This window comes from Bidens hawaiensis, unplaced genomic scaffold (assembly GCF_021521415.1).
Source record: "Bidens hawaiensis isolate Kalapana, Puna unplaced genomic scaffold, B.hawaiensis_p1.1 tig00012479_1, whole genome shotgun sequence".
Classification (NCBI taxonomy): domain Eukaryota; kingdom Viridiplantae; phylum Streptophyta; class Magnoliopsida; order Asterales; family Asteraceae; genus Bidens; species Bidens hawaiensis.
In genome coordinates this window covers 1,105-28,345 of record NW_027492022.1, presented here as the reverse complement: position 1 = coordinate 28,345, position 27,241 = coordinate 1,105, and the positions used below count along the sequence as shown (strand labels likewise).

The 27,241-nt window shown below is 37.3% G+C and overlaps 1 protein-coding gene and 1 non-coding gene across 2 annotated transcripts; one reads left to right on the top strand and one right to left on the bottom strand.

The window, feature by feature from the left end:
- The first annotated feature begins 11,828 nt into the window (after window positions 1-11,828).
- TRNAC-GCA (transfer RNA cysteine (anticodon GCA)) lies at window positions 11,829-11,900 on the top strand. Its single transcript has one exon. It is a non-coding gene; the product is annotated as a tRNA-Cys (tRNA).
- A 565-nt stretch (window positions 11,901-12,465) lies between these two features.
- On the bottom strand, window positions 12,466-17,729 carry LOC143541240 (ACT domain-containing protein ACR9-like). Its single transcript, XM_077034114.1, has 6 exons — window positions 17,470-17,729; window positions 14,651-14,869; window positions 14,456-14,561; window positions 14,075-14,384; window positions 13,390-13,674; window positions 12,466-12,708 (listed from the first exon to the last, which is right to left on the bottom strand). The coding sequence occupies exons 1-6, from the start codon at window positions 17,621-17,623 to the stop codon at window positions 12,562-12,564; spliced, it is 1,221 nt and encodes a 406-aa protein (XP_076890229.1). The 5' UTR covers window positions 17,624-17,729; the 3' UTR covers window positions 12,466-12,561.
- Window positions 17,730-27,241: the final 9,512 nt, after the last annotated feature.

Genomic DNA, 27,241 nt, shown 5'->3' with positions numbered 1-27,241 from the left:
ATCTTCTTCGTGATTGACTTGGTAACCCAAATCTTGTAACTTCGAAGACACATGAACAATAATTAGGGCGGCAAAACGTATCGAACGATCACGAACACGACCATGCGCATGTTCGTTTGTTAAGAAAATAACGTGTTCATGAATGATTCACGAACACTTATCAAATGAGATTTTATGTTCGTGTTCGTTCATTAAGGTAATGAGTGTGTTCATGTACGGTTCGCGAACACAAACGAAAACAAATAAAACGACGGAGCCTAATGATTGAAATCGACGCATTCATTAATGTGAATTACGAAAAAGGAAATTGGAGCAATGCAAAAACAATGCGAGAATATGGTTTCCTATTTTATGATATGATAATAAATTAAAGAATATGAGATAAATAACTATACAAAAAAGTTTTATGAACAACATATGCAAACAAACATTAACGAACGTTCATGAACACTACCGACCGTTCACGAACACAATTGAAGGGAGCTTTGTTCACGTTCATTCATTTATTAAACAAACAAACATAAACGAACTTTCCGTCGAATGGTTCACGAACTATTCGCTGAACGTTTGGTTCATTTACAGCCAAATAATAATAACAATATATTATATTAATAATAGTTTATTTTGAAAGTTTGTACCATTATCATCAACAAATTCTACATATATACATAAGTTATGGATTAATTATAAAGAAACAAGTAGATAGAGTGATTATGTGTTTATATGGTTAAATCCTAAGTTATGGACTTATGGGTTTGAATCCCGTCCCAAATTTTCATATTTTGCTAAAACTTTTACCATAAATCAAAGTTTTTATAAGAGTCAATATACATAAACTCAACATTCTGTTGGGTTCTATACGGGTGTAGCCCCGGCCCGTCTTGGGTTGGGCAGTTGAAGACTAGAAGGGTTGAATGGGCTGGCCACCCACTCAACTTTAGTGGCTCGTTTTTATATTATTTCTTGTAACTTATGGAGGAAGAAATAAAACCCTAGTTAGCCTCCCTATATAAACAATGTTGTATCTTGTAATTTCTTGAGCACCTCAATAAAAGAAGAGACCCTGTTCGTTGCCCGTGGACGTAGGTTACACACCGTGACCGAACCACGTAAATCCCGTGTTCGTATCTTTTTCTCTCTGCTTTACGATTATTATAATTATTGTTTTGTTTACAATTGTAATTGTGTGTTCGTAAAACCCACTGCCACTGCTACCATAATTATTTAATATATTGCAACAGTAGTGATTGTTTTTTTGGTGATTAGCTCGTGAGTCTACTGCCATCAATCATTATTACATAGTGGAGTTTTGATATTTGTTTGCAAAAAGGTCTACTGTCACCACCGATTAATCAATTAATTTTGCAATAGTGTATTGCAAAAGTCAACCACCCATCATCATCATTCGACAGGAACAAGTCAGTTAATAGAAACAGAAGTCGTCGCTTGTTTCAGGTTCGTGTTTTGATTATTTTTGGGGTTATTAATTTCTGTTCCGTTATACTTCTCGTTTGCTTCCGCTGCACATTTTCGTTTTAGAAATACCGTTGTATTGTATTGATTTCTGTTGCCCTATCCGACTCCTTTCGGGTCAGCCGCGTACACGTGATACCTAACAAGTGGTATCAGAGCCAGTGTTGGCTCTCACTCTTTGATCTCCGGTATTATGGCTGATGAGGGTAAAACGAAAATCGAGAAGTTCGATGGACAAAACTTTGGATGGTGGAAGATGCAAATCACGGATTTGCTAATACAGAAAGATCTAGATGTGGCTTTGGAGGAACCGCCAGAAAAGATTACAGATGAGTGGAAAGCTATTGACAAGAAGGCGAAGTCAACAATTAGGTTTGCCTTGTCTATGAACGTGGCGTACAACATCTTAGACGAAACCACAGCGCGTGGAATCATGGAGGCGTTGTCAAACATGTATGAGAAGCCATCATCTGCAAATAAGGTGTTCCTAATCCGGGAGTTGGTAAACACACGCATGAAAGAGGGAGGTTCTGTTACCGAACACATATACACCTTCAATTCTCACCTGAGACGTTTATCATCGGTGAAGTTCAAGATTGATGATGAATTGCAAGCTTGCCTACTTTTGTCTTCATTACCTGACAGCTGGTCAGGAACTATCACTGCAGTCACCAGTTCAGTTGGTTCAGATGCCTTGACTTTCAACAAAGTTCGTGACCTGATTTTGAATGAAGATTCTAGAAGGAGGAATAATGGAGAATCATCAAGCACTTTGCTAAGTGCTGAAGGTAGAGGGAGAAGCAAGAACAAAGGAGGCAACAGGGGTAGATCAAAATCTAAGAAAAGAAGCAAGTCTAGACCAAGAAAAGATATTACCTGCTGGAATTGCCAGGAGAATGGGCATTTCAGAAGTCAATGTACCAACCCTCCAGTACCTCAACAGAAAAAGGAAGTAAAATCTACTTCGGAAGTAAATGCTGCTACAAATGAAGTTTCAGATGATGAAGCCCTAGTCTGTTGTGTTGAGAACACAGTTGAGTCTTGGATCATGGACTCTGGTGCGTCTTTCCATGCCACGTTTAGCACAAAGAGCCTAATGAATGTTAGAACAGGAAACTTTGGTAAAGTCCGTTTGGCGAATAATGAGGCTCTAGATATTACCGGGATGGGGGATATCGACTTGAAGACTTCTTTAGGAACTACATGGACTCTGAAAGATGTCAGAATAATTCCTGGGTTAAGGAAGATGCTGATTTCTATTGGGCAGCTTGATGTTGAAGGTTATAGTGTTACTTTCAGAGGAGGGCAATGGAAGGTCATAAAAGGTAACTTGGTAATTGCTCGCGGGAAGAAAAAGGGTACGTTGTACATGGCAGAAATCTCAGCGGGAGAGGTGAATTCAGTGGCTAGTGGACCGAGTCCGTCATGTTTGTGGCATCAACGACTCGGCCACATGAGTGAGAAAGGTTTGAAGATACTGGCAGAGAAAGGAAGATTCCCTGATTTGAAAAAGGTGGAACTTGATACAGGGTTCTGTGAACCTTGTGTGCTTGGCAAGAAGAAACGGGTCACCTTCATAAAATCAGGAAAAACACTTAAAGCAAAGAAACTTGAGCTCGTTCATACTGATGTGTATGGACCAACACCAGTATCATCATTAGGAGGCTCCAACTACTACGTTACTTTCATTGATGACGCTACACGGAAGCTATGGGTCTATTTTCTCAAAAACAAGTTCGAGGTATTTGAGATTTTTAAGAAATAGAGGGCAGCCGTGGAGATGGAAACGAATCTGAAAGTGAAGTGTTTAAAGTCTGACAATGGTGGGGAGTACATCAGCAAGGAATTCGTTAATTACTGTGCTGAGAGGGGTATAAAGATGATTAATACCGTTCCCGGTACGCCACAGCAGAATGGAGTAGCCGAAAGAATTAATAGGACACTGAATGAAAGAGCTAGGGCAATGAGGTTAAATGCAGGGCTTCCAAAGACCTTCTGGGCAGATGCAGTCAACACCACTGCATATCTTATAAATAGAGGACCGTCAGTTCCTCTTGGATTCAGACTTCCAGAGGAAGTATGGAGTGGAAAAGAGGTTAAATTCAAACATCTTAAAGTGTTCGGTTGTGATGCTTACATTGGGATAAAAGATACTGAGAGGGACAAGCTTGACCCTAAGGCGAAGAAGTGTACTTTTATAGGCTATGGAGATGCAAAGATGGGCTATAGGCTTTGGGATCCAGAGGCCAGAAAGGTATGTCGGGCTCGTGATCCGGTTTTTAATGAAGCAAGACTTTACAAAGATAGAAAGTCATTCACACAAGAAGTTGACAAAGAACATGTAGAGTTTGAAGATTCAAGTGAGAAGGTTGATAGTCAGAACTCCGAAACATCAGAAGAGGTTTTGGAAGAAAATGCAGATGAATTTGAGGATTTATCTGACAGTGGGAGTTCAGAGCCTAATACTGAACAGTCTCCACTAGAACAAGAAATGATTACACCTCAGCTAGAGGTTAGGAGGTCTTCCAGAACCATTAGACCTCCTAAGAGATATTCTCCTTCTGTTAATTACCTTCTACTGACAGAGAATGGTGAACCACAGTGTTACTCTGAAGTAATGAGCTTGAAAGACTCGTCTCAGTGGGAGAAAGCGATGAGAGAAGAGATGGATTCACTTAACAAGAACGAGACTTGGGTTCTTACAAAGCTTCCGGCCGGGAAGAAAGCTCTTCAGAACCGATGGGTATTCAGGATCAAGGATGAAAGTGATGATACAAAGAGATACAAAGCACGATTGGTAGTGAAAGGGTTCCAACAAAAGCATGGGGTTGATTATAATGAGATATTTTCCCCTGTGGTAAAAATGACTACAATCAGACTGGTGCTTAGTATTGTGGCTGCAGAAAACTTACATCTGGAGCAGATGGATGTGAAGACAGCTTTTCTGCATGGTGACCTTGAGGTGGATATCTACATGGCACAGCCAGAGGGGTTTCAAACAGTTGGTAAAGAAAGCATGGTGTGCAAGTTAAAGAAGAGTCTTCATGGGTTGAAGCAGGCGCCCAGGCAGTGGTATATCAAGTTTGATGATTTTATGGGCAGGATGGATACAAAAGATGTGAGATGGACCACTGTTGTTATCTCAAGAAATTCGCCAGTTCTTATATCATTCTACTGTTGTATGTAGATGATATGTTGATTGCCGGTTCAGACATGTCAGAGATTAATAAGTTGAAGCGACAGATGTCTGAAGAATTTGAAATGAAAGATTTAGGTCCAGCCAAGCAAATTCTTGGCATGAGCATCACCAGAAACAAGAAGGACAGTTCTCTAACTTTATCTCAGGAGAAATACATATGGAAGATTTTAGAGAAGTTTAACATAAGCGATGAGAAAACCGCTACTCGAAGTACACCTGTGGGTAGTCATATTAAACTTTCTAAGGATCAGTCTCCTAGTACTGATGGAGAAAAGGCAGATATGGCAAAGATTCCTTATGCATCTGCAGTGGGTAGTCTTATGTATGCAATGGTATGCACGAGACCTGATATCGCTCACGCAGTGGGAGTTATTAGCAGGTTCATGTCAAATCCAGGGAAAGCACATTGGGAAGCAGTGAAGTGGCTGCTTAGGTACCTAAAGGGAACTTCAAAGATGGCGTTATGCTTTAAAGGCAAGAATGCAATTCTTAAAGGGTTTTCAGATGCTGACTTGGGCGGATGTAAGGAGACTTATAAGAGTACTACGGGATATGTGTTCACTATGGGGGATACTGCAATCTGTTGGAAGTCTAGACTGCAAAAGAGTGTGGCACTCTCAACCACAGAAGCTGAGTATATGGCAGCTGCTGAAGCGAGTAAAGAGCCTGTTTGGTTGAGGACTTTCTTAGAGGAGTTAGGCAGGGAACAAACAGATTATCCATTGTACTGCGATAATGAAAGTGCTGTGAAATTAGCCAAGAATCCTGTGTATCATGGTAAAACAAAGCACATTCATATGCGTTATCATTACATTCGGGGTTTAGTCAGTGATGGGACTATTCGGTTGGACAACATTAGGGGAGACAGGAATCCGGCGGATATGTTTACCAAGGTTGTGACCTTGGACAAACTGAAGCTATGTGTAGCTTCAGTTGGTCTCCAGGAATAGTGTTGAGGAGGTGGCGACGAACAGGTAGAAGACATGGTTTATATTGAAGACAAAAGATTACATGTACTGGTGTGTTTACAGGTGGAGCAAGTGAAGACGTTCCGAGGCTCCAAGTGGGAGATTGTTGGGTTCTATACGGGTGTAGCCCCGGCCCGTCTTGGGTTGGGCAGTTGAAGACTAGAAGGGTTGAATGGGCTGGCCACCCACTCAACTTTAATGGCCCGTTTTTATATTATTTCTTGTAACTTATGGAGGAAGAAATAAAACCCTAGTTAGCCTCCCTATATAAACAATGTTGTATCTTGTAATTTCTTGAGCACCTCAATAAAAGAAGAGACCCTGTTCGTTGCCCGTGGACGTAGGTTACACACCGTGACCGAACCACGTAAATCCCGTGTTCGTATCTTTTTCTCTCTGCTTTACGATTATTATAATTATTGTTTTGTTTACAATTGTAATTGTGTGTTCGTGAAACCCACTGCCACTGCTACCATAATTATTTAATATATTGCAACAGTAGTGATTGTTTTTTTGGTGATTAGCTCGTGAGTCTACTGCCATCAATCATTATTACATAGTGGAGTTTTGATATTTGTTTGCAAAAAGGTCTACTGTCACCACCGATTAATCAATTAATTTTGCAATAGTGTATTGCAAAAGTCAACCACCCATCATCATCATTCGACAGGAACAAGTCAGTTAATAGAAACAGAAGTCGTCGCTTGTTTCAGGTTCGTGTTTTGATTATTTTTGGGGTTATTAATTTCTGTTCCGTTATACTTCTCGTTTGTTTCCGCTGCACATTTTCGTTTTAGAAATACCGTTGTATTGTATTGATTTCTGTTGCCCTATCCGACTCCTTTCGGGTCAGCCGCGTACACGTAATACCTAACACATTCATCATTTCTCGCAACGACGGTGTGCAAATCATTGAGATCACACCAGTCTTCAAATCGCTAACACCATTGTCCTCTTAAGGAAATGTGTATGTGGGATAGGTAGAAGGTGTGTTTCATTTTTGGCCCGTCTAGTTTAGAATGATATAACTGTCAGCTTATGATATATATTATAATAGTAACAGGCTAGGTGCCGTCATTGGACATAACGTCGCTTATCTATTCAACCACCATCTCCTCTATCACGATCACCATCTCCTATAACTTGTACACCACCACCTTCTTCGGAAACCGCAACATCCTCCAACAATGTCATCTCTCCACCACTATCATCACCGTCAAATGAGGCTCCTACTAAATCCTATAAAACCACAAAGCTTGCCAACCAAAGGTAAGGGGGTGATGAAGAAGATATTACCCCGTGCCTAGCACAATTTGATATAAAGAGGGTACTTTGAAGTAGTTTTTTCTTTTCTTTATATTGAAATATATTATGATTTAGTTTATAAATACGTTCTAGTTGCTTTTGGGAGGTTATTGTAAACACATCATGGCTTACTCGTAAAAGTGCCGTGTTGTTTTAGTTTCTGTTTGTGTTTGAATGCAACGGATTGCATCCTTGTTTAGATATTTAGATATGTATTAGTTATAAGACATCACTATCATTCATAATTATATCACTAGTCATTTTACTGTATTTGTACATATATGTAGGTATATTGCATGTATGTATGTGTGGATAATGTGATTTAACATTGTTGGACATGGTGGCTGGGACAATTTAGGCAAGTTGTTGCTTTCTAATAACCTAAAGTTTATAGTGATACATAAAAGTCTTATAACACTTAAAATTTTGAAAATGATCTTTTTAGTATCAAACATTAAAGATCTTTTGTGTAAAACCAAATTGTTACACAAAACCAAATTGTTTATGTGAGGCGCCCAAATACTTCAAATTTAAGGTGGCTAGTTAAAACACCTACTCGTGACAAAAATTAGGGGGTTTCAGGTTGGGTCATAAGGTTTTTTTATTTATTTTTGATGGGTTTCCTTTCGATAGTGGAATGGTAATAACTAGGTGGGTTACTATCCCGTCAGTGATTCAAACGGCCGTGAAAAAAAATTGATTTGTTTTAAAACAGTATCCCCTATCGAATTAATTCGTCCAAGATTCTATTTTATACAAAACTGTGGTTAATCATTAATCTCTATTACATATTTCTTACATATTTCCAAAACCACGTACACTTTATGGACATTTATAAAATATTACCTTTCTTGTAATAACTAATCAGAAGCTGACTTTTATATTATATCGGATATTTTGTAAATATCCTCCATTTCAACATCACACTTAATTATCATTAAACAAGTTAAGTTAACATTAAAAAAATCGTCTTCCAGAACAGTCATCATGTGATCATGATAATCGATACTAATAAGTTACTTCTAAGTTTTGAAAAACTTAATAGTTGATAAAACAATAAATTTACTCTTTTTTTTTTTGTATCTAACCAATATTTAAACAAAGCCTTAACAGTAAGTTTACGGGTTAGTTTGGGATACAACCTCCAACCGTATGTGCAGGTCAACCGGATGGTTTGACAAGTTGTTATGTTTATCTTGTTTAGCTTATTTGTTTCGAAGTGTGTTTATGTAATTATTATTTTAACTAACTGAGTATTTTATGGCATTTTTATTAAACAGCCATATAAAAATTAAAGTTTAAACATAACAAAATACTCCTTTTATTTAAGGCTCAAAAAAATTTCCGCCTTCGACTCAAAACTTTTTTACTTTCTTGGAGCTGGCCCTACGGTACCGATTGGTAACGGTATCGAATTCGGTACCGATTTGGTATCGTCGGTACCAAGTTTTAGTTTTTGGTATCGGTACGGTACCGGTATGTCCCGATTTTTGCACGAAATACCGGTGCCGAACCGATACTGGTATTTACCGGTCCGAACCAAGCATTTCAATACCAGTACAAAATATTTTGAATTTTCAGGATCAAGATTTTCGGGATCTGTATCGATTACTACCGATGCCATAACAAGTGCATCCCTATGTCAAATATAATAATCCTTTTCATAGGAAAAATCTGGAATAATTATTATATAGTCCATTCATTTAACTAATACGGAATCAAGTTTGTTTAATTGTTTAATATATTTTCTATTCGGACATTGTTCATTGTTTTAATATAAAATATATTACAATAATTAGCTTTACCTTAACATTTATGAATGGCCATGTTTATAAGTATATGGGAAAACTATTTGAAAACGTCTAGAAGGTCGACTTAGACAGATATATGTCCTTTTCACTCTTTTTCTTGAGAAATAATTGTTTACGAAAGAAACCATGTACAAAAATATCATAGTTATGCTTAATTGTAATTTATATAATCAAGAAATTGTTATAAAACTAGTTTAATAGCAAATTAAACGAGAAGAAATATAGGGAGAAAGGGATCTAATATTTCGTTGATCCAGTATACAACACAATGTCAATGATATATGATGTGGTATATATTGGAGTAAGAAACCTAATCATTCTATAACTATAACAACCATTTGAATAACATGACAAGTACAATATTCAATTTGTCCATAAATTTGTTGATAACACGAGTATATCTACCACACTCTCTCTTGGTTATCGACTTAATACACTTAGATATGTTATTTCATTAAAAATCTTATCAAGAAAACTTAATAGGAGAAAGTCATAACTAAGGGATAATAGTGCAATCTGTATTGTCTCCCATTGATTTTCTAGATCAGGTATATTGTCTCATTAAAAATCTTACTAAAAACAACCAACGACACAAAACTTGGAGAACGGGAAAAGAATGCAACTTGTATAATGCTCACCCTCATTTTAATATGTATCATTTAAGTGATTAGTGTCGTCGGTAAAAGTTGCACAAAACTTTTGTGGTTAATAATTCGCCACCCGATTCCTTGATGCATAATTCTTTACATTGAATAATGTTGTATGAACTTAATGTGAGACTTTCGTTGCCTCCTCTCATAAACATATAGCATAAGATCCCCAACCATGTGTTTATTGAGTCCCATTTACATGATTAACAAAACTTGTTTCAATTGATTAGAAAAATATAAGCACATATCTTTTATAGGCATGTCTGACTAGCAAAACATTAATGCATTATTTGCAATTTACTATGGACCAAAATTTTTTAATTCTTTCATACAAGATGATAATATGATCATATTCTATCAAGTAATGACAACCTTTAATGTATTTAAAGGATGAGTCTTTTTCATCAAATTATATGAGGTGTTGGTTAAGGTTTAGGATCTTATGATCTTAGGTTTAAAACATAACTAAAGGGAGTTATTCAACAATGGTTTGTTTTCTCGATGGTGTTCCTAGGTGAGTCGGACATAAGTAATCAAAATCAGTATGGACGGTTGCATCTCGTCTCAGGAAGGCTCACACGTATACTAGGGGTCGTTCCAAATGTTGTTAAAAAAAGATTTTCAAAATCTTTTAGATGACAACCTCTAACCTAACAACAATTACATTTTTGGTCATATGTCTTGATATCCTTGATAGTTGATAAGTAATTATAATTAAGCTCTCAACTTTGAATTTATACGTGCAGCTCTAGTGTTACTAAATATATCCTCAATTTTAAGTTTTTATTTGACTTTATCGACAATAATGCACTTTATTGTTTCACACATTTTCTTGGCCGACCAATTTAAATTTTGCATTTATGTTACAAGACTTATTGACTTAAGACTTTCATAAATAAAGTAATATTTCTCTTAAAATGTATGTTTTGATTTTATGTTTATTGGCCCACCCAAGATTATAGAATATAGACCCTGTGAGATGGATTCGGGTCGGATGTTGGATAAACAAGATGCATGAATCTTCTAAGATAATATAAAAGAGTTGTATTTGAATCATATATAATATAAGTATTTATTTATTTATGTATAAATAATATTTTCAGTCATGAAAAAAAACAAATATATCATAGTCATACTCGACCACAGGGTGAATGTGATAGGTGATGTTGCGGGTTTTGTGTGATGGGTTGTAATAGTCCAAAACCATATGTCAATTTTTAACAGTGACGCCAAGGAAAAACAATATATTGAAATTCACCTCATTATGCAATAATTTATAGTGCTTTTATCAAATATCCCCAAAAATATATAATTAATCTCCTAAGCATTAATGCTTTTAGTTTAAAAGTATCAAATCTAACTGTTAATTATTTTCCTTAAATTGTCGCATTATTTTAGCCCTGAGGTGTTTCCAAATACTTGTTTCGGATGCCATTTGATAGACAAGTGTTTAAAATAGACCTAGTAGACTAGTACGGTGCTACACCAATGCACTTATAAAAAAATAGTCTTACCAGTTAGCTTTGACAAAGATGCAAGAACCGATGGTGTTCATAGTTAGATATGACCATTAAAAGTTTCTGGTCATGTCTTTTGATTTGACGAATGCATCGGTGTTATGCATGTGCTTGATTAATATAATCTATAAATTGAATTTAGACAGTTCATAATCGTATTGATCAATGATATTTTGATTTACTCGAAAAGTAAGGAAGAACACAAGGAACATCTAAGGGCTATTCTCGAGCAGGAAATAGGAGAACTTTATGCTAAGTTTTCAAAGAGTGAATTTTGGGCAGGAAGATCCAATTCTTCAGACACGTGAAACTCCCACTATAGCTATAGTTTATTGGCGTTACGTGTATTATAGTATGTTCATTAGAACTTCTCAAAAATAGCTACCTCATCATTTACTTTGTGTGAGAATAGGGTTTACGGGTTAAGTTGTTTTTAATCTAAGAAAGACGACAAAGTCTAGGCATAGATGATATTGATCCGTTTTTTAAAAGTAAATTGAAGATTTTTTAAAGATATATATAATAACACATTTCTCGCTTCTCATTTATAGTGTCTTTGAAATTACAAGATAACACTTATTATTATTATTATTATTATTATTATTGTTGTTGTTGTTGCTGCTTCTTTTGTGTATCACAATCAGTGTATAAAACTTTGCAAACCTTAATTACGTTTTTTCTAATGTTCTTGTATTTGACAACAAAAACAAGTATATTGACAATTTAATCACCATAAATTTATAAAAAATAACTCTGGATAGTTAATTATTCTTGTAATCTTCTACTGATCAACATTTGTTTAATCATCAAATCAAAAGAAAGATTAAGAACGACATATAAAGGCTTTTTGAACTACAAATAACTACTTAAATTCTAGGTAACGGAGCAGCATTTTATATTGTCAAGGGTCTATAGCTCAGTGGTAGAGCATTTGACTGCAGATCAAGAGGTCACCGGTTCGAACCCGGTTGGGCCCTTTAATTTTCAATTTTTATTGAATTTTTGAGAAATGATCTTCAGGCAGTTATTTTAGAATTATATTTTACTAGACATTTCATAAGGAATAAAGGTTGATCATAGAACTTTGGATTTCATAAGGAATAAAGGTTGATCATAGAACTTTGGTGCTAAATTCAAGTCGAGGCAGCTCTCGTATACCCTGGATCCACAGATAACTTAGCTTTATGGATACGTTGTTGAATAAGCAAGTCACACTTGAACTCTCACAGCTCAAAATCAATCTTTATTGATATTGCTCTACACTACTAGACATGTTTGTCTTGAGTTTTTAAAGTAGACGAGTCTAGCTTAAGCATGTCAATCTCGAGTTTTACGATAAAACAACTTTAGCTCATGGCAGTATTTTAAAGTTTGCGGTTATTTTTTAAGATACTTACCAAACTGACAAATAAAACCAAATTGTAGTTCAGTTTAGTCTGAAATGATAAGTTTGATTGTCGTACGTGCAATATATCTTTGTGATCTACACATCCATTATCATATTCCAAAAGAATTAAACACTAAAATACTAAAACTCAACAGTATGCGGAAATCAAATGATAAAGCAAGACCAAGATAACTTTCAAGGTGAAATCTTGTGGACAACTTAAAACATGTAACGGACGCTTGTGGTTTCATTCACCATCCCATCAGTGTTCCTCTGACTTTATCAACTATATCCAGCTTGGCTCGGTTGCTGGTTAACGGATGCCCACGGGTTTCATCCAAGCGGAACCTGTACACCTCCCATTCTCGATCTGATGTTGAGTGCCTTCCAACCTCAGCCTGTAACACAACCAAACAACTACAAAGGTTATTTTTCAACAAGTCAAAAAATTGTAGACACAATAATTGTTTATTAAACCTCCTAAACCTAAATAGGGGGGAGGGGGGTGTGTGTTCATGGTCCAGTTGGCCGGTTTTGACGAAAATTTAATAATATATGTTAAACGGCATTCCCTCGAAGTTTATATTATTACTTAATTATCTAATGATAATGGCACGCTAATTATTTACAAAAAAACTGTACAAATGTGACCGAACGTATTTAAGGTCAACCCAATCCGACAAAATACATGTTTTTGACACGCTACTCAACCATGAAAATTGGCACGTGGAAGTTATGGAGTAACCATAAAAACTGAAACATCCCTAGAAAAGACATTTTTGGTTTCATGGGACACCCCAAAGTTCCAAGTGGCAAATTAGGCGGTTATATGAATTGGGTAACGGTCCAAAGTGGTGATTGTTTTTGCTACCAGTGCCTAAACTTTGGTACATGTTTCTGTAACCAGAAAAGGTAATAGTGTTCAAATTTAATATGATCAACAAATTATATCATCAGCCATTACCATGGTGATCTAAATTTTCGAACAAAACTATTTATAGGCGGTATGCATTAAATATATAATTTATATCCGTTTCTTTTTTAGTTAATTTATAAATGCAGATTAAACTACTACTCACAGAGAATATGCATATTCCGAGTGTCTTCAGTGCAAATGTGACATCATAAAAAACACGTGGTCTTCCCTTCCCCGAAAGCTCAACGGGATTAGCGACCAAAAGTTCTGTATCGGGGCCACGGTTTGTGATGATGACTCTCAGTGGATGTAGCATTTCCTCCTTTAACCGGGAACAAAATGTAACCTGGTTCTCGATATCTATAATCTTTTTCCCGTCATCTTTTTGGATAAATAAATCCAAACTCCGGTACCCTTTAACACTAGTAGAGATCCTTCCGTATGCAATCTGAATAAGAAGTATGGAAGTTATTCATTTGAAAGTAAAAATGACCAAAATCCCGTGCAAGGCATATGACTGATATAAAAATTTCATTTTATGAATCATTTATTATTTATTAATTTCAAGTCTTTATATTTTACTAAAATTACAAATTAACACCAAAACATAATAATCTTCATATTTTTATTAGATATATGCATACATTTTATGTCTTTTATTATTCATGACATTTTCCGGTTTTTAAAACCGGTCTGACCAGTGAACCAGTAAGGCGACTAATTCCAAAAATATTGGTTTCGACTCTAACCATTTAGACCCAAACCACAAATTCAACATATTGACCTGACCCATAACCCAACCCGTCCACCCCACCTATTTAAAATATTATATGGCGGGAATAGAATACCCGAATATTGCAGTCCTTGGAGACCTTCAAAATATCATAAATGAGCGCTTTCTGATCAAGGCATTGTATTTGAAGCAACGTATGAGCCGGGCTCATTAGATTATCCACATTAATAACCGCCTTCTTAACATCTGAAACTTCTTTGCTAAACAACTCATCAGCAATTTCTTCTGATATTGAAGAAAACCCTTGGTAGCATTTGAACTCGGGGCCTGCTAACTGAAGCTCACAGCTGATACAACATTCCCCTAACACACCACTAAGATGCTCACATGTTTCTTCTCGTCTAATTTGCGTGTGCAACATGTCCCTACATTTAAGGGTCTATATTATAAGTTTAGAATCAATATACAAGACCAACAGATATACAAAGAGACTTACAAATGATCGGTTATAAAGACAAGGTCCAACACCTTGCCTTCTGGTGTAGTCATGACTTTTAAACCTTGAATTGTTAACTCGAGCTCGCAAAGTACTTTTGTGACATCTGTGAATTTGCATTTTTGTATTAAAATAAGTGAAGTAAGTTTCAAAATTGAAATTGAAATCAAAACAATAACATTGACAGTTATTTACCGTGAATTAAGCCTTGGCGATCGAGGGAGAAGACCTTTAAGACATATAATGGAGGTAATGTAGAACGATCGGGTAACTGGTTCAAATAAAATGAGGGCAGAAACGATGGGCAGCAAGATAAGAGCCTGTTTTTCAAGCTCGCCCAGTCGACTTTCAGTGAGATTGGACGTGAAACGACCCACAATATGACATAGCACCACTTCCCGTCTGTAGAGAAATCTAGTAACACAGATATAGAATAATAAAAACCCCATAAGTTATTGTATGCTATTGATCAACTATATATAATTTCAATGAGATCTATTACAAACTAAATCAATTCTCACAATTGTGATCGCAATAATTACAATAAATCTAACTAATATATTATATCTAATATATATCGTTAAACACCAAAGAACTTGTAGCCTTGCGGTATCAAGTTGTAGCAAAGGTGTTCAATTCCTCCTCATGTGGTTCAGGATTGAGTCAGTTGTTTAAATAAAAAATATACTGCTAAACGTAAACAACTAAATCGATTTTTTTCTCACTTATACCAAAGCTATTGATGGCGTCTAAGGAGGGTGGATGCAGTAAACTCTAAACCATATATAACCGGACATTATATAAAAAAAGGGAAAATTCTCAAAATAGGTATTTATGATTAGGTTTTTCAGGTTTTAGGTGTCATTTTTAACATATTCTTAAAATAGGTATTATAAACTAGTCGTGACGAATAGTTTATGATTATTCACGAGTAGTTTGTATAACCAATTAAAACTTGTCACGTGTCTATAAACTAACCGTAACGACCTGTTTCACTAATAATCTACTCGTAAAGATTAAGTAAGTTTAAACCCTCGTAATCAGCGCCACACGAGTAAATAAGATATTCTTTAGTCGCGACGAGCAGATTATAAAACCTTAAGAGTCGCGAGTATTTTATCAAACTAACCACGACGATGAGTTTGATTACCAAATGCATCTAACTGGTTTGTTTTACAAAACACTAACTGGAATGGTTAGTTTCTTTGGTCAACTAGTCTTTACGAGTAGATACAGGTCAACGACTACTTTATATCCATTATACGAGTATTTTGTTGGTAACTAACACGTCTCGATAAGTTTATCTGGTAAACATTACGCTTACGAGTAGTTCATTTGTAGTTAACTCGTCGTGACTAGTTTACCTTATTTATATTCCCAATACGAGTAATTTATTGTTACTCAACTCGTTCTGATAAGTTACCAGATTTACATTAACCATACGAGTAATTTATGGGTAGTTAACTCGTCTTGTCTACTTTACTTTGTTTACATTCCTATACGAGTAGTTAAGTGGTAATTAACTCATCTTGGCTAGTTTAACCCGAACCCGGTTCCCGGAACCGTTTTGTTTAATACCCGGGTTTTTAATACCTAAACCGTACCCGACCTTACCAGTAGGGTACTGATAGGGAATGCATTTTGGCACTAAAACCCGAACCCAAACTGGACCTGATTTGTATCCGGTAATACCCGAAAACCTGAACCGGTTCCATACTCGGAACCGGGTTTTTCCAAAACCCGAAACCAAGTATTTCAAATGCCCGATGTATACCTGAAAAATACCTTAAAAATACCCCTAAAAAGTTCAAACTTTTAAAAAATCCAATTTATACCCGAAAAAACCTCGGAAAAAACCTGAAAAAACTCGTTACTATGGTTTTCTCAATACCCGAACCCGGTTCCATACCCGAACCCGGGTATTTAAAAAACCCGATTTGTGCACCTCTAGTCACGACTAGTTTATAGCAAGATATAGACAAGACGAGTTAACTACCAATAAATTACTCGTATGGTTAATGTAAATCTGGTAACTTATCAGAACGAGTTGATTAACAATAAATTACTCGTATTGGGAATATAAACAAGGTAAACTAGTCACGACGAGTTAACTACAAATGAACTACTCGTAAGCGTAATGTTTACCAGATAAACTTATCGAGACGTGTTAGTTACCAACAAAATACTCGTATAATGGATATAAAGTAGTCGTTGACCTGTATCTACTCGTAAAGACTAGTTGACCAAACAAACTAACCATTCCAGTTAGTGTTTTGTAAAACAAACCAGTTAGATGCATTTGGTAATCAAACTCATCGTCGTGGTTAGTTTGATAAAATACTCGCGACTCTTAAGGTTTTATAATCTGCTCGTCGCGACTAAAGAATATCTTATTTACTCGTGTGGCGCTGATTACGAGGGTTTAAACTTATTTAATCTTTACGAGTAGATTATTAGTGAAACAGGTCGTTACGGTTAGTTTATAGACACGTGACAAGTTTTAATTGGTTATACAAACTACTCGTGAATAATCATAAACTATTCATCACGACTAGTTTATAATACCTATTTTGGGGATATGTTGAAAATGGCACTTAAAACCTGAAAACCCTAATCATAAATACCTATTTTGGGAATTTTCCCTAAAAAAAATATAGATTCTCATGATTCAATCTAAACAGAATCTAAACTGAAGATAGCAAAAGTTATTAAAAAAATATAGTATTATTAAGCTAACAATTACAGTAAAACAGTGAACATGTATCAGTATGACAAAGAAAGTAAATAGTAAAGAAGTATAATATATAAATTATAAAACAAGAAGTATGTAACATAGGACGGCCACCAAAATTATGTAAAAACTAAGCAACACAAAACATATTAAACCCTCAAAATCGTTAAACATATTGATGCAAAAATAAGCAATCATTTAACCGATATCCACAAATGATTCAATAAACAGAAAAACGTACACAAAATCAGATAAGAGTTTAACTAACTAACTATTAACTAACCTCCACGGGTGACATAGAGTCCAAATTCCAACACATTCCGTACGAGGTCACACCCAAGGCCAGCCTTATCGGGACAGTTAACCGTCACAACAGTCGGCTCACCGGAAGTCTTACCTTCCTCGATCAAAACGACGTCGTCCGATGACATGCCCATTGGTTTTAAATTTTTAGTTTTCACCACCGACGACTAAATCCAGTTGAGAGTAACCGGAATGTAGTCGGAGGCGGCGTGTTGTTGTTTTATTGTTTTAACTTTTAAGAAGAGAAGAGAAGAGAAGAGAAGAGGAGAAGATTAGAGAATTTAGTTGGGTGTGTTGGTTTGTGTGGATTAATGATGGGGGTGTCGTTCATTCATGTGGCGGGTGGCGGCGTCCCATGTGGGCCCCCATGCTGTGTGGTTACCACGTCAGCGGCTGCACTAGCCGACATACTAGACGTATCCTTCCAGGGTTATTATTATTAAGATATATGCGGTTGTGACTCATTGTCGCTCTGGCCAAATAACTACTTGTGTCACTTGATTTTTTTTTATTTTTATTTATGTTTGTTGTTAACAGGGCGTCCATACCGCTCGTTGCTAGAACTTGTTCGTCCCTCGCTCGGAAATTGCTTGAAAAATGCTCGCTCGGTTGAAAACGAGCCGCTATGCTCGGTTCGATTTGTAAACGAGCCAAGCAACGAGCAAATGTTTGCTCGGTTCGGTTCAGCTCGAATTTTTTTAATCTATTTTATATATAATTATATATGAACAAATATATAAATATATAGACAAAACACATAAATATAAGCATACAATTATTTTTACCCCTTAAAAATTTTCATATTACGTCAATTTTATAAATTTATTTGTTCGATTCAAGTTTTTAGAATACTAGAATTTTGTTTACATGATCATTATATTTTACTTCAAACTTATTTTTAATAAAAATTTATAATATATTACATGTTTTTCTTAAAAACTATTAATTTATTTATAAAATATATTATTTACAACCTTCAACTTTATTTCTTATTAAAAGTTTTAAAATGAAAAATAAATAAATAATGCTCGAAATTGCTCGATGTTCGATCGAATAATGCTCGATTCGATTTTGGTTCGTTTCGGTTTTCTCTCGGTTCGAATTTCAGCCGTTTCGTTCGGTTCAATTGTAAACGAGCCAAGCAACGAGCAACCATTCACTCGGTTCAACTCGGCTCGTGAACAACCCTAATTGTTAAGATGATGTTATTTTAATTTGAGTGGTATTGTTAAAAACGTCTGTAAAGATAAAAATAAAAAATGCAAACCTATTCGGATGTTGTGTGTGCCAGACAACCATCATTGAAACGGTATATATATATATATATATATATATATATATATATGAGAGAACTCCATTTTATGGAGAGAACTAAAGAACTAATAATGAAGTATTTTTAATTTAATTAAAAAAAATATTTTTAATTTTTTTTTCTTTCATCCTTCTTATATATTGTTATTCTTCACCACAAAAAAATATAAAAACAAAAAAATAAAAAAATTAACGAGTAATGCATATATGCAATACACCGACTTTTTTTATAATGCATATGTGCAATAGTGTGCATTTTGATATTTGAAATAGTGTTGAATAGCATATATATAGTTGTTTGTATTGTATATTTGCAATAATGTTATATTATATACAAAAATTAAAAAAAAAAATCGATATAGTGCATATGTGCATTAGTGTTGTATTACATATATGCGATAATGTGTTTTGCATACAATTATTAGTGTCGTATTTGCATATATTTAATAGTGTGTATTGGATAATATAATTGTGTTGTATTATATGCAATAAAACACTATTGTATATATGAAATAGGCATTAGTGCACATATGCACTACAGTAATACACTGACAAGTTTTTTTTTTCATCTTATTAGGAGGAAAGAAAAAAAATCACAAAATATTTTTTTAAAAATAGTTAAAAATAATTCTTTAGTAGTTCTCTAGTTCTCTCTTTAAGAGGAGTTCTCTCTAGATCTCACCCCTATATATATAGTATCTTTATATATAATTAACTAGTTTTTATCCCCCGTATTACGGGGGTTGTTTTATATTATTTGTTCTAATATTTAATTTTTTTGAATTTATATTTTTTTTATTGTATAAAAGTTAATAATATACTTATGATTTGATGATAAATTGTTTCACAAATAAATGAGATGCTATAACCCGGTTTAAAAGCTATATAGTTTTGATGAGACCCAAGACCCATTAATTTTTTTACTATAAAATTGGTTTTTTAATTATAAATCATATTTATGAAAGTTAATAATATACTTATGGTTTGATGAGACCCAAGACCCGTTTCTTTGTTTCACTATCAAATTGGCTTTTAATTTAAATAATATATATATATCTTTTTTAAAATAAATAAGATATTAATTTTTAGTATATCCTATTTTATAGGATTTTTATATCAATAATTTGGTGAGAATAATATTTAATTTAATGAGATGTTATAACCCGTTTAAGGAATATTTGGGTTTGGTAAGACCCATACCCATGAATTTGGGTCAAATGCATGAGAAGCCTCCATTTAAAAATCAAGCAAATCTGGTGACTCCAAAAAAAAAGGGAGCAACAACATCGCGACATGTAGGATTTTTTATGTCTTCGTTTATATATATTATTTTAGATATAGATTCTTTATAAACATACTCGTTTTTTCACATGGGGATCGTATTTTATATTTATTTTCTTAGCTTATATTAAACTTGAAGATAATATAATATTTATAATTTTATTAAAGAAATCAAATGTAATAAAATAAAAAAAGAATTAGACGGATAGTAACAACGAATGTATGATATTATAGTATAGTATATAAGTTACATTTGTTTCATTATTGGTCTCCACTGCTCACTCGTGACATAATATTTTTGATCCCTCATTGCATTTCCATCAAACTTTTCTCTTGGGTATATATAGATGGTTTGTTTTGCCCTTGATGCTTAAAGTTGAATAAGATAAGTGATGTGGGATTAGATAGATAGGGTTAAGTTTTGCCTTCGTCCCACCCTCTCGAAACCCTTCAGATTGCTCATGATCCTGCACTTTTCTGTCATTTTCAAGCAATCCTTACACTAAACTGAAAGTCCCATCGTGTTCCTCTGCCCTTAGTGAACTCCAGATTAACAAAAGCATCCCCATTACTCATTCCAACTAACTACCCCATTTTAGATTCGTAATGGTAAGCAAAAAAAATGATGTTACAATAAAAATAAAAAATTAGATGCTGATGTTAAATTGAACTTTCAACCATTTTAGGACAAAATTAGATGTAGATGTGATTAAAATGATAAGTAAAACGCAAGTTTATGTGAATTGATTGTTTATTTGCAATTAGTTTCCAAGATAGAATGATGGCTGAAAGAAAGAAAAAAGTGAATTGGAAGAAAACTGAAGTTAGGACTTTTAAGAGATTTGGCATGATCATGTTAACACTTGGCATGCCCTTGTCGTACCTTAATCATGCACATAATCAAGATCAGGAAGTTGGCACATATGCAGAGTTAAGGATTTAGAGTTCACAACCAGGTTTCTAGGTATAACTAATCTTAAGGGGTGTTTGGCCTAGCTTTTTTAGCAAAGCTTATAGCTTTTTTAGCTTTTTTTTTTATAAAATAAGCTTCATTTGGTGTTTGGTTTAGCTTTTTTAGCTTAGGCTTATAAGCTTTATATAAGCTAATTTGTAGAAGCTTATTTGAAGATGGTTTTTTAGCTTATTTGAAGAAGCTTATTTGCTTAAGGGGGTCAATTACTCATTTGCCTTTAAATGGTGATGGATTAATAATATTGAAATAACTTATAACTATAACAAATGAAAAATGATGGATTTAACAATTTATTAAGATGTATAATCAACTTGTAGAATATAAGTTAATCAAAACACTTAAAAAAAGCTTATCAAATGATATAAAATAAGCTATAAACTTCAAAAAGATATAAGCATAAACACAAAAATATAAGCTAGGCCAAACACCCCCTTAGTGGTCATTTAAAGGAAAGAAACGCATACATGGCAAAAATGGTAGTGGTTAAACACAAATGTTTTTGTAAAAACTATATTGACTTCCTAGAAATTTAATCAAAAATAAATTAGGAAGACTCTAGCATACATGATTATACCTGATGAGTTGCAATTTAGTTTTTTCGAGGATGGGTTTTAAGTATTACATATGTCAGCCATCCTTCATAGTTGCATGTATACAAAAGATGTGTGCCATTTGTGTAACACTGTAAAGATTAAAAAAAATGTTTGACTATTGACATTTGGAATTTAGGTAACAGTTCAGTTACATGTGAAACACCCACTTCATACATTCATAGACAACAAGTAGAATTTGAGAGAAGTCATCGTGGGGTAGACATTGGAAAAACAATTGATGAATGTTTACTAGAATATAGAATTAAAAACATTTTCACAACTTTAGTTGATAACGCTAGTTCTAATTTCGTGGCACTCGACTTTTTGAAACAGATATTTCATAATTCCAACATGTGTCTTTCTTAAATGGTAAATGGACCCATATGAGATGCTTTTAACCCACATTTTAAACTTAGTGGTGCAAGATGGAATTAAACATTCGGTAGATGGTTATGTGGATTAGACTATCACCTTCTAGCCAAGATAAATTTAACAAGTTTGTTAATCTTAAATTTGTCTAGCTTAGAAGGTGATTGTCTAATCCACCTAATTTATTCAACCGTCATATAAAGATGTTTAATTCTAAATTGCACAACTAAGTTTAAAAATTTGGAATATCTAATGTGTGTTCGTTTACCACTTAAAAGACATGTAATTATAAAATATTGTTTTCAATAAGTTGATTACCACGTAATTAGAACTGTGAAAACGTTTTCAGTTACCCGTTCCAATAAATATTTCTCAAATGCTTTTTCCAATGTCTATCCATGTAATTGGATTGTTGACTTGAAGTCTAAAGTCGGTGGTCCCCTACTAACTTTTTTTCTAATAAACTGACCAGGTTCTGCTTTCTGATATATATAGAAATTGTATGCATCTTTTGTAGTTATGGTTCTAAATGGAACCATAAAGGATATTTGACGTTTACTCGTCTAATACCTAAACCCCATCCATTCGATAAAAGTAAACGACAGCTCATCAAATATAATCATCTAACCTAGAGTGAAGAAACGTGGATCTACTCACTGGTAGCAGATCTGCTTTTCTCGGGTATGATTAAACTGTTTCACCGATGGTTCCTTTGAATCCGTGTTCTTCCACCTACAAAATGAACAGCGCCGTTACTTACCCCTCAGAAAGGGACAGAGGGGTCCTCTTTGGGGTAACCCTCCGGCGTGAGAATCAGTATCTTTGTGGAGAAGATAATAAAGTGTGAGTCAGTGAAATCTCAAGAGTATTGCTGAATCGCTGAATACTCTTGATTATGTGACTGTGTGTTTTCTGTAACTGACTGTGAGTGAATACAATTCAATATGATTGAATGTGATATCACTGCTTGTAACTGTCAATGATTGAGTGTGAATGAATGTGTCATCAAAGTGGAGTTGATGCTGTATTTATAGTGCTAGGGTTTCCACTGGCTGGGCTCAGCCTCGTTGGCCTCCTCCAATCGCACTGCGCCACGTGTCCTCTGGGACACCTGGCGCTTTCTCGTTGGTTGAAATCATGTGGTAGCACATGTGTCATGCTGAGTTGTCGACCTTTCATTTGGCAGCTGTCAACATCAGCATATTCTTACTCCTTAAAAAGATGCCTTCTAGAAGAGTGTCTGACGTGCACAATCAAGGTTGCCCTGATCCTGATTTGGATAAGGACGAGGTTGATTATGTGTACGTGTGATATGCGCCCATCCTGAGAATGCGCGAAGTCTTCTTTTTATTCTCACGCGCAGATATTTCATGCGCAGGTGTGATATGCACGAGCGTGTGATATGCGCCGCGCGCTGGTGCGCCACGCGCATATGTGACGCGCGAGCATATGTGATGTGCAAGAGCATGCGATATGCGCCGCGCGCATATGTGATGCGCGAGCATATGATGCCTGAGCATGTTTTGTATGCGCGATGCGCCTGGGTTTTGGCTTTGTGCCTTCATAATGTCTTTATCTTGTGGGTTGACCCGCCTTGCTTGGTGTTGAGGCGGGTACATACCTCTTCAAGCCCCCCCAGTCTAATGTGTGTCTTATCTTGCGCGAGCGTGGTAAGATAGATATTAGACTCACTGAATTGTCCTTTTATAGGGGGTTTTGTCGTTTTCTTGGTTGTTTCCATCGTCGCGCGAAGTTCTATCCATTTGGTTGAAAACGAAAGGTCCAAACACGTGGTTGGTTGGTGATGACGTGCGCCGTAAACGTGTCAGACGTTTCGTGTGCTCGAGGTGCTACAGTTGCCTTTCACGTCCCCTCACACAGCTGTCTTGAACACGTGTCGCACTCGCATTGGTTAGTACCTGCGAGTGGGGGCGCGTCTCTGTTCCGTGGCAGGTCGGTTACATCTTTTTGTCCCCTCACACAGCTGTTAGGGACACGTGTCGCGCCTTCGTTGGGTTGCCCCTGCGAGTGGGGGCGCGTGAAACCCGATCAGCTGCCACATTTCTCTCTCCTGGGCCTATAAAAGCAGGCCCTTAGGAAATTTTTATCTTCATCTTCATTGTTGCTAAAATTCAAATTTCTGCTTTCACATTCTGATTTGAGTGTTTACATCGATTCGAATCCTCGATTATCGGCTATTACAGTTGTATGTCTGATAGTTCATACTCGTCTAGCCCTTCAATCACCTCCGTTGCCTCTCGAAGACGCCGTGTGAAATCTGTGGTGATGTCGACATTGAAGCAAAAGGGGAAGGGGAAGAAGGTTGTTGAGACCACATCGGAGGAAGTAGGGAGGACCAAGGCCACCAAAAGGTGGAATGAAATCCCCTGCAAATTGAAGCAGGCAGATCTCGACAACCTGATCACCTCTCAGGGCTTTCCCACCCTGTTTGGCTGCATGTTGCCTAGGTCCGGGCAAACGGCGGCGGACCCGCCTGCCGGCTATATATCCCTATATAGCCACTTTTTCACCCACTGCAACCTTCGTCTCCCGATGACAAGGTTTGTGGGTGCACTGTTGAAGTTCTATGGGATTCACATATCCCAAGTCCATCCGTTTGGACTCGTGCGCGTGACTCACTTTGAGTTCATGTGCAAATCCCAGCGCGAGGAACCCACTCCTCGGCGCTTTCAATATTTTTATAAGGCCAAGATCCAAGACAATTGGATCTCTTTTATTCCTCGCAGTCAGAAAGTGAAGTGCTCCACTGTTTCATTCAAGAGCCTTCATGACTGGTCTGAGAGGTTTTTTTACATTAAGGCCGGTGTGATCCCCATCCGTATGACCATGCGCTCTATCACTTCTGCGCCTGCGGATGAGGGTGTCCTCAAGAACCCAACTGGCGCATGGGTTAAGAAACTGACCGCCGAACCATCCCCTGCGAAGAAAATTTGCGAGGAGGCGCTGGTTGGGGTCGGCATGAGCAGGCTCTGGGCCGACAGTGCGCTTGAGCCCGTTATCCAAGTCGACGGGTTGTGTAAGTTTTTTTTTTTTTTTTTTTTTTTTTTTTATATTTGCGCGAACATCGTTCTTTTGCTGATATCATTTAACTTGGCTTTGCGCAGTCACCAAGGATTACATCCTTGCCGCTTATGATGAACATGTGGAGGGCGGCTCCGTCGAACTTGGCGCTGGGGAGGTTGGTTTCCCGGATCGCTTCGATGACCTGTTCATCCCAGTAGATCTGGATTTTGACTTTGACGGTGACGCGCCTGGTAAGCCTTCGCACTGCTGCTCATTCCTTTAGAATACCCAAGTTTATTAACATTTCTGTCGCTTGTTTTTGTAGATGCGCTTGAAAACTACGAGCTAGAGCTCGCGGAAGAGGAGGAGGAGGAAGAGGAGGCGCCTCTACTAAAGCGCAAAGCTAAGGGGAAATCTGGCGCAGGGGCCAGTAAGAAACAGAAGAAAGAGGACACCCCTGTCGCTCATCCCCATGCTCAAACGAAGGGACCTAAGGAAACCCAGGTGTTTACCACAAAGGTTTCTTTAGCTTCTCTGCCTGTGAGAGTGGGCAGACCTCCTGTCCACTTGAGGTATGGTGGCGTCGCCTCCTCCTTTCGCGCGGCTGAAGAGAGAAGCAGTGCCGCGCCTGCAACAGGTATACTTTATTTACCTTCATCTGGCTGAATTGTTATTAAACCTTTGCTCCTTTAAATGTTTGCAGAGGCAGCGACGGTAACAGATCAGCCGCAGGCGCCACAAGGTGCCACGTCTGCGCCGGGGACTCCATCGAAGTCCCCTGTTCTACCCTCTGAAAAGGGTAGAATGGATTTTATGGCGATGTTCGATGCGCGAACAGAATTGCGCCAAGGTAAGTTTTGCACATATGTCTTCTAAATTTTTCCCTTTGGAGTCAGTCATAAACAATTTTTCCTTGTTTATTTGTTCATAGGAGTTGTAGCTGGCGCAACAGTTGCTGGTGATACTCCTGGCGTCACTTCCGGCGCCGCTGGTTCTGGTCCTGCTCCTGCTAGTGCTGAATCTCCCCTTATTGGGATTACCAAGGAGCAGGAAACCGTATTGCGCGCCGAACTGGCGGCGTCGAGACCTCCCTCGCCTCCTCCTGCACGCAGCCCTCCCCGCGAGGCTGGTTTGGAGCCTTCCAGGTCGCAGGAGAAGAGGCCTGTTGAAGAAGACGAGGAGGACGAGGGGGTTCAAGTTGAAGACTCCTTGGGAGACCGCGCCAGCCCTGCGATGCCGCAAGTGTTCGCAGCGCAGACCTCTGGTGGGGGGCTGCCTGACTTTCCTGCTTCATCCCCGCAGGTATGTATTGATTTGTTGGTCCGCTGCGCGTATCTCCATATAAGTATGTTTTATGACTTAGAACTTTTCTTGTGTTTTGCAGGAAGGTGTCCCCGTTTACCGCCCGAGATGGAATATTAATGAAGAGAGTTCCTTTCAATCCATGGGCGTATGCGAGGACTTCTGGGCTCATGCCGTGCCTCCTACTGAAAGGAGGTATCAGGAGGAGCGCACCCGCGCGGACTTGCTGAACGACCATGTTTTCGCTGGGTCGGCTTTCTTCGCTGCTTCCCAAGAGCTTCGTCGTGATTATGTTAAAGTACGCGACGCTCTTGTGGAAGCCCAGCGAGAGGCTAAGGTGGCCGCCTGGAACCTGTCTGATGCTCGCCGCGCGAGCTGAGAAACTCCAGGCGGAGCTCAGTGAAAACAGAGCAAGTGCCAACACCGCATACATCAAGCGCGGGCATGAGCTCCAAGCTGCGCGGGAGAAGCAGCAGTTGGCGGAGGCCGAAGTTGCCAAGTACGCGCGCAGAGTGCGTGTCTTGGAACAGCAGGCCGAGGCGCGTGACCAAGCTATCGTCCAGAGTATCACTGAGAAATCATCACTGGAGAGCGAGGTTGCGCGCCTGAAAAGGGATTGGGCGGCCGCGCAGGCCGATAGAGATGAGGCCTTAGCGACGGCGGCGTCTAGCCAGGAAGCACTTGGTGCTGCGCAGGCGGAGAAAGAAAAAATTTTGGCGGCAGCAGCGTCTGATAAGGAGGAACTAAAAAAGACTAAGGAAACTGTTGAGTTATTAAACTCTCAGGTTCCTGCCCTCGAGACGTCTGTTTGCTCTGGCCTCGCGCAGGATCGCCAATGGCTGGTGTCACAGGGCATGGCTCGCTGCGCTTTGGCGATGAAATATTCCGCCGAGTTTCAA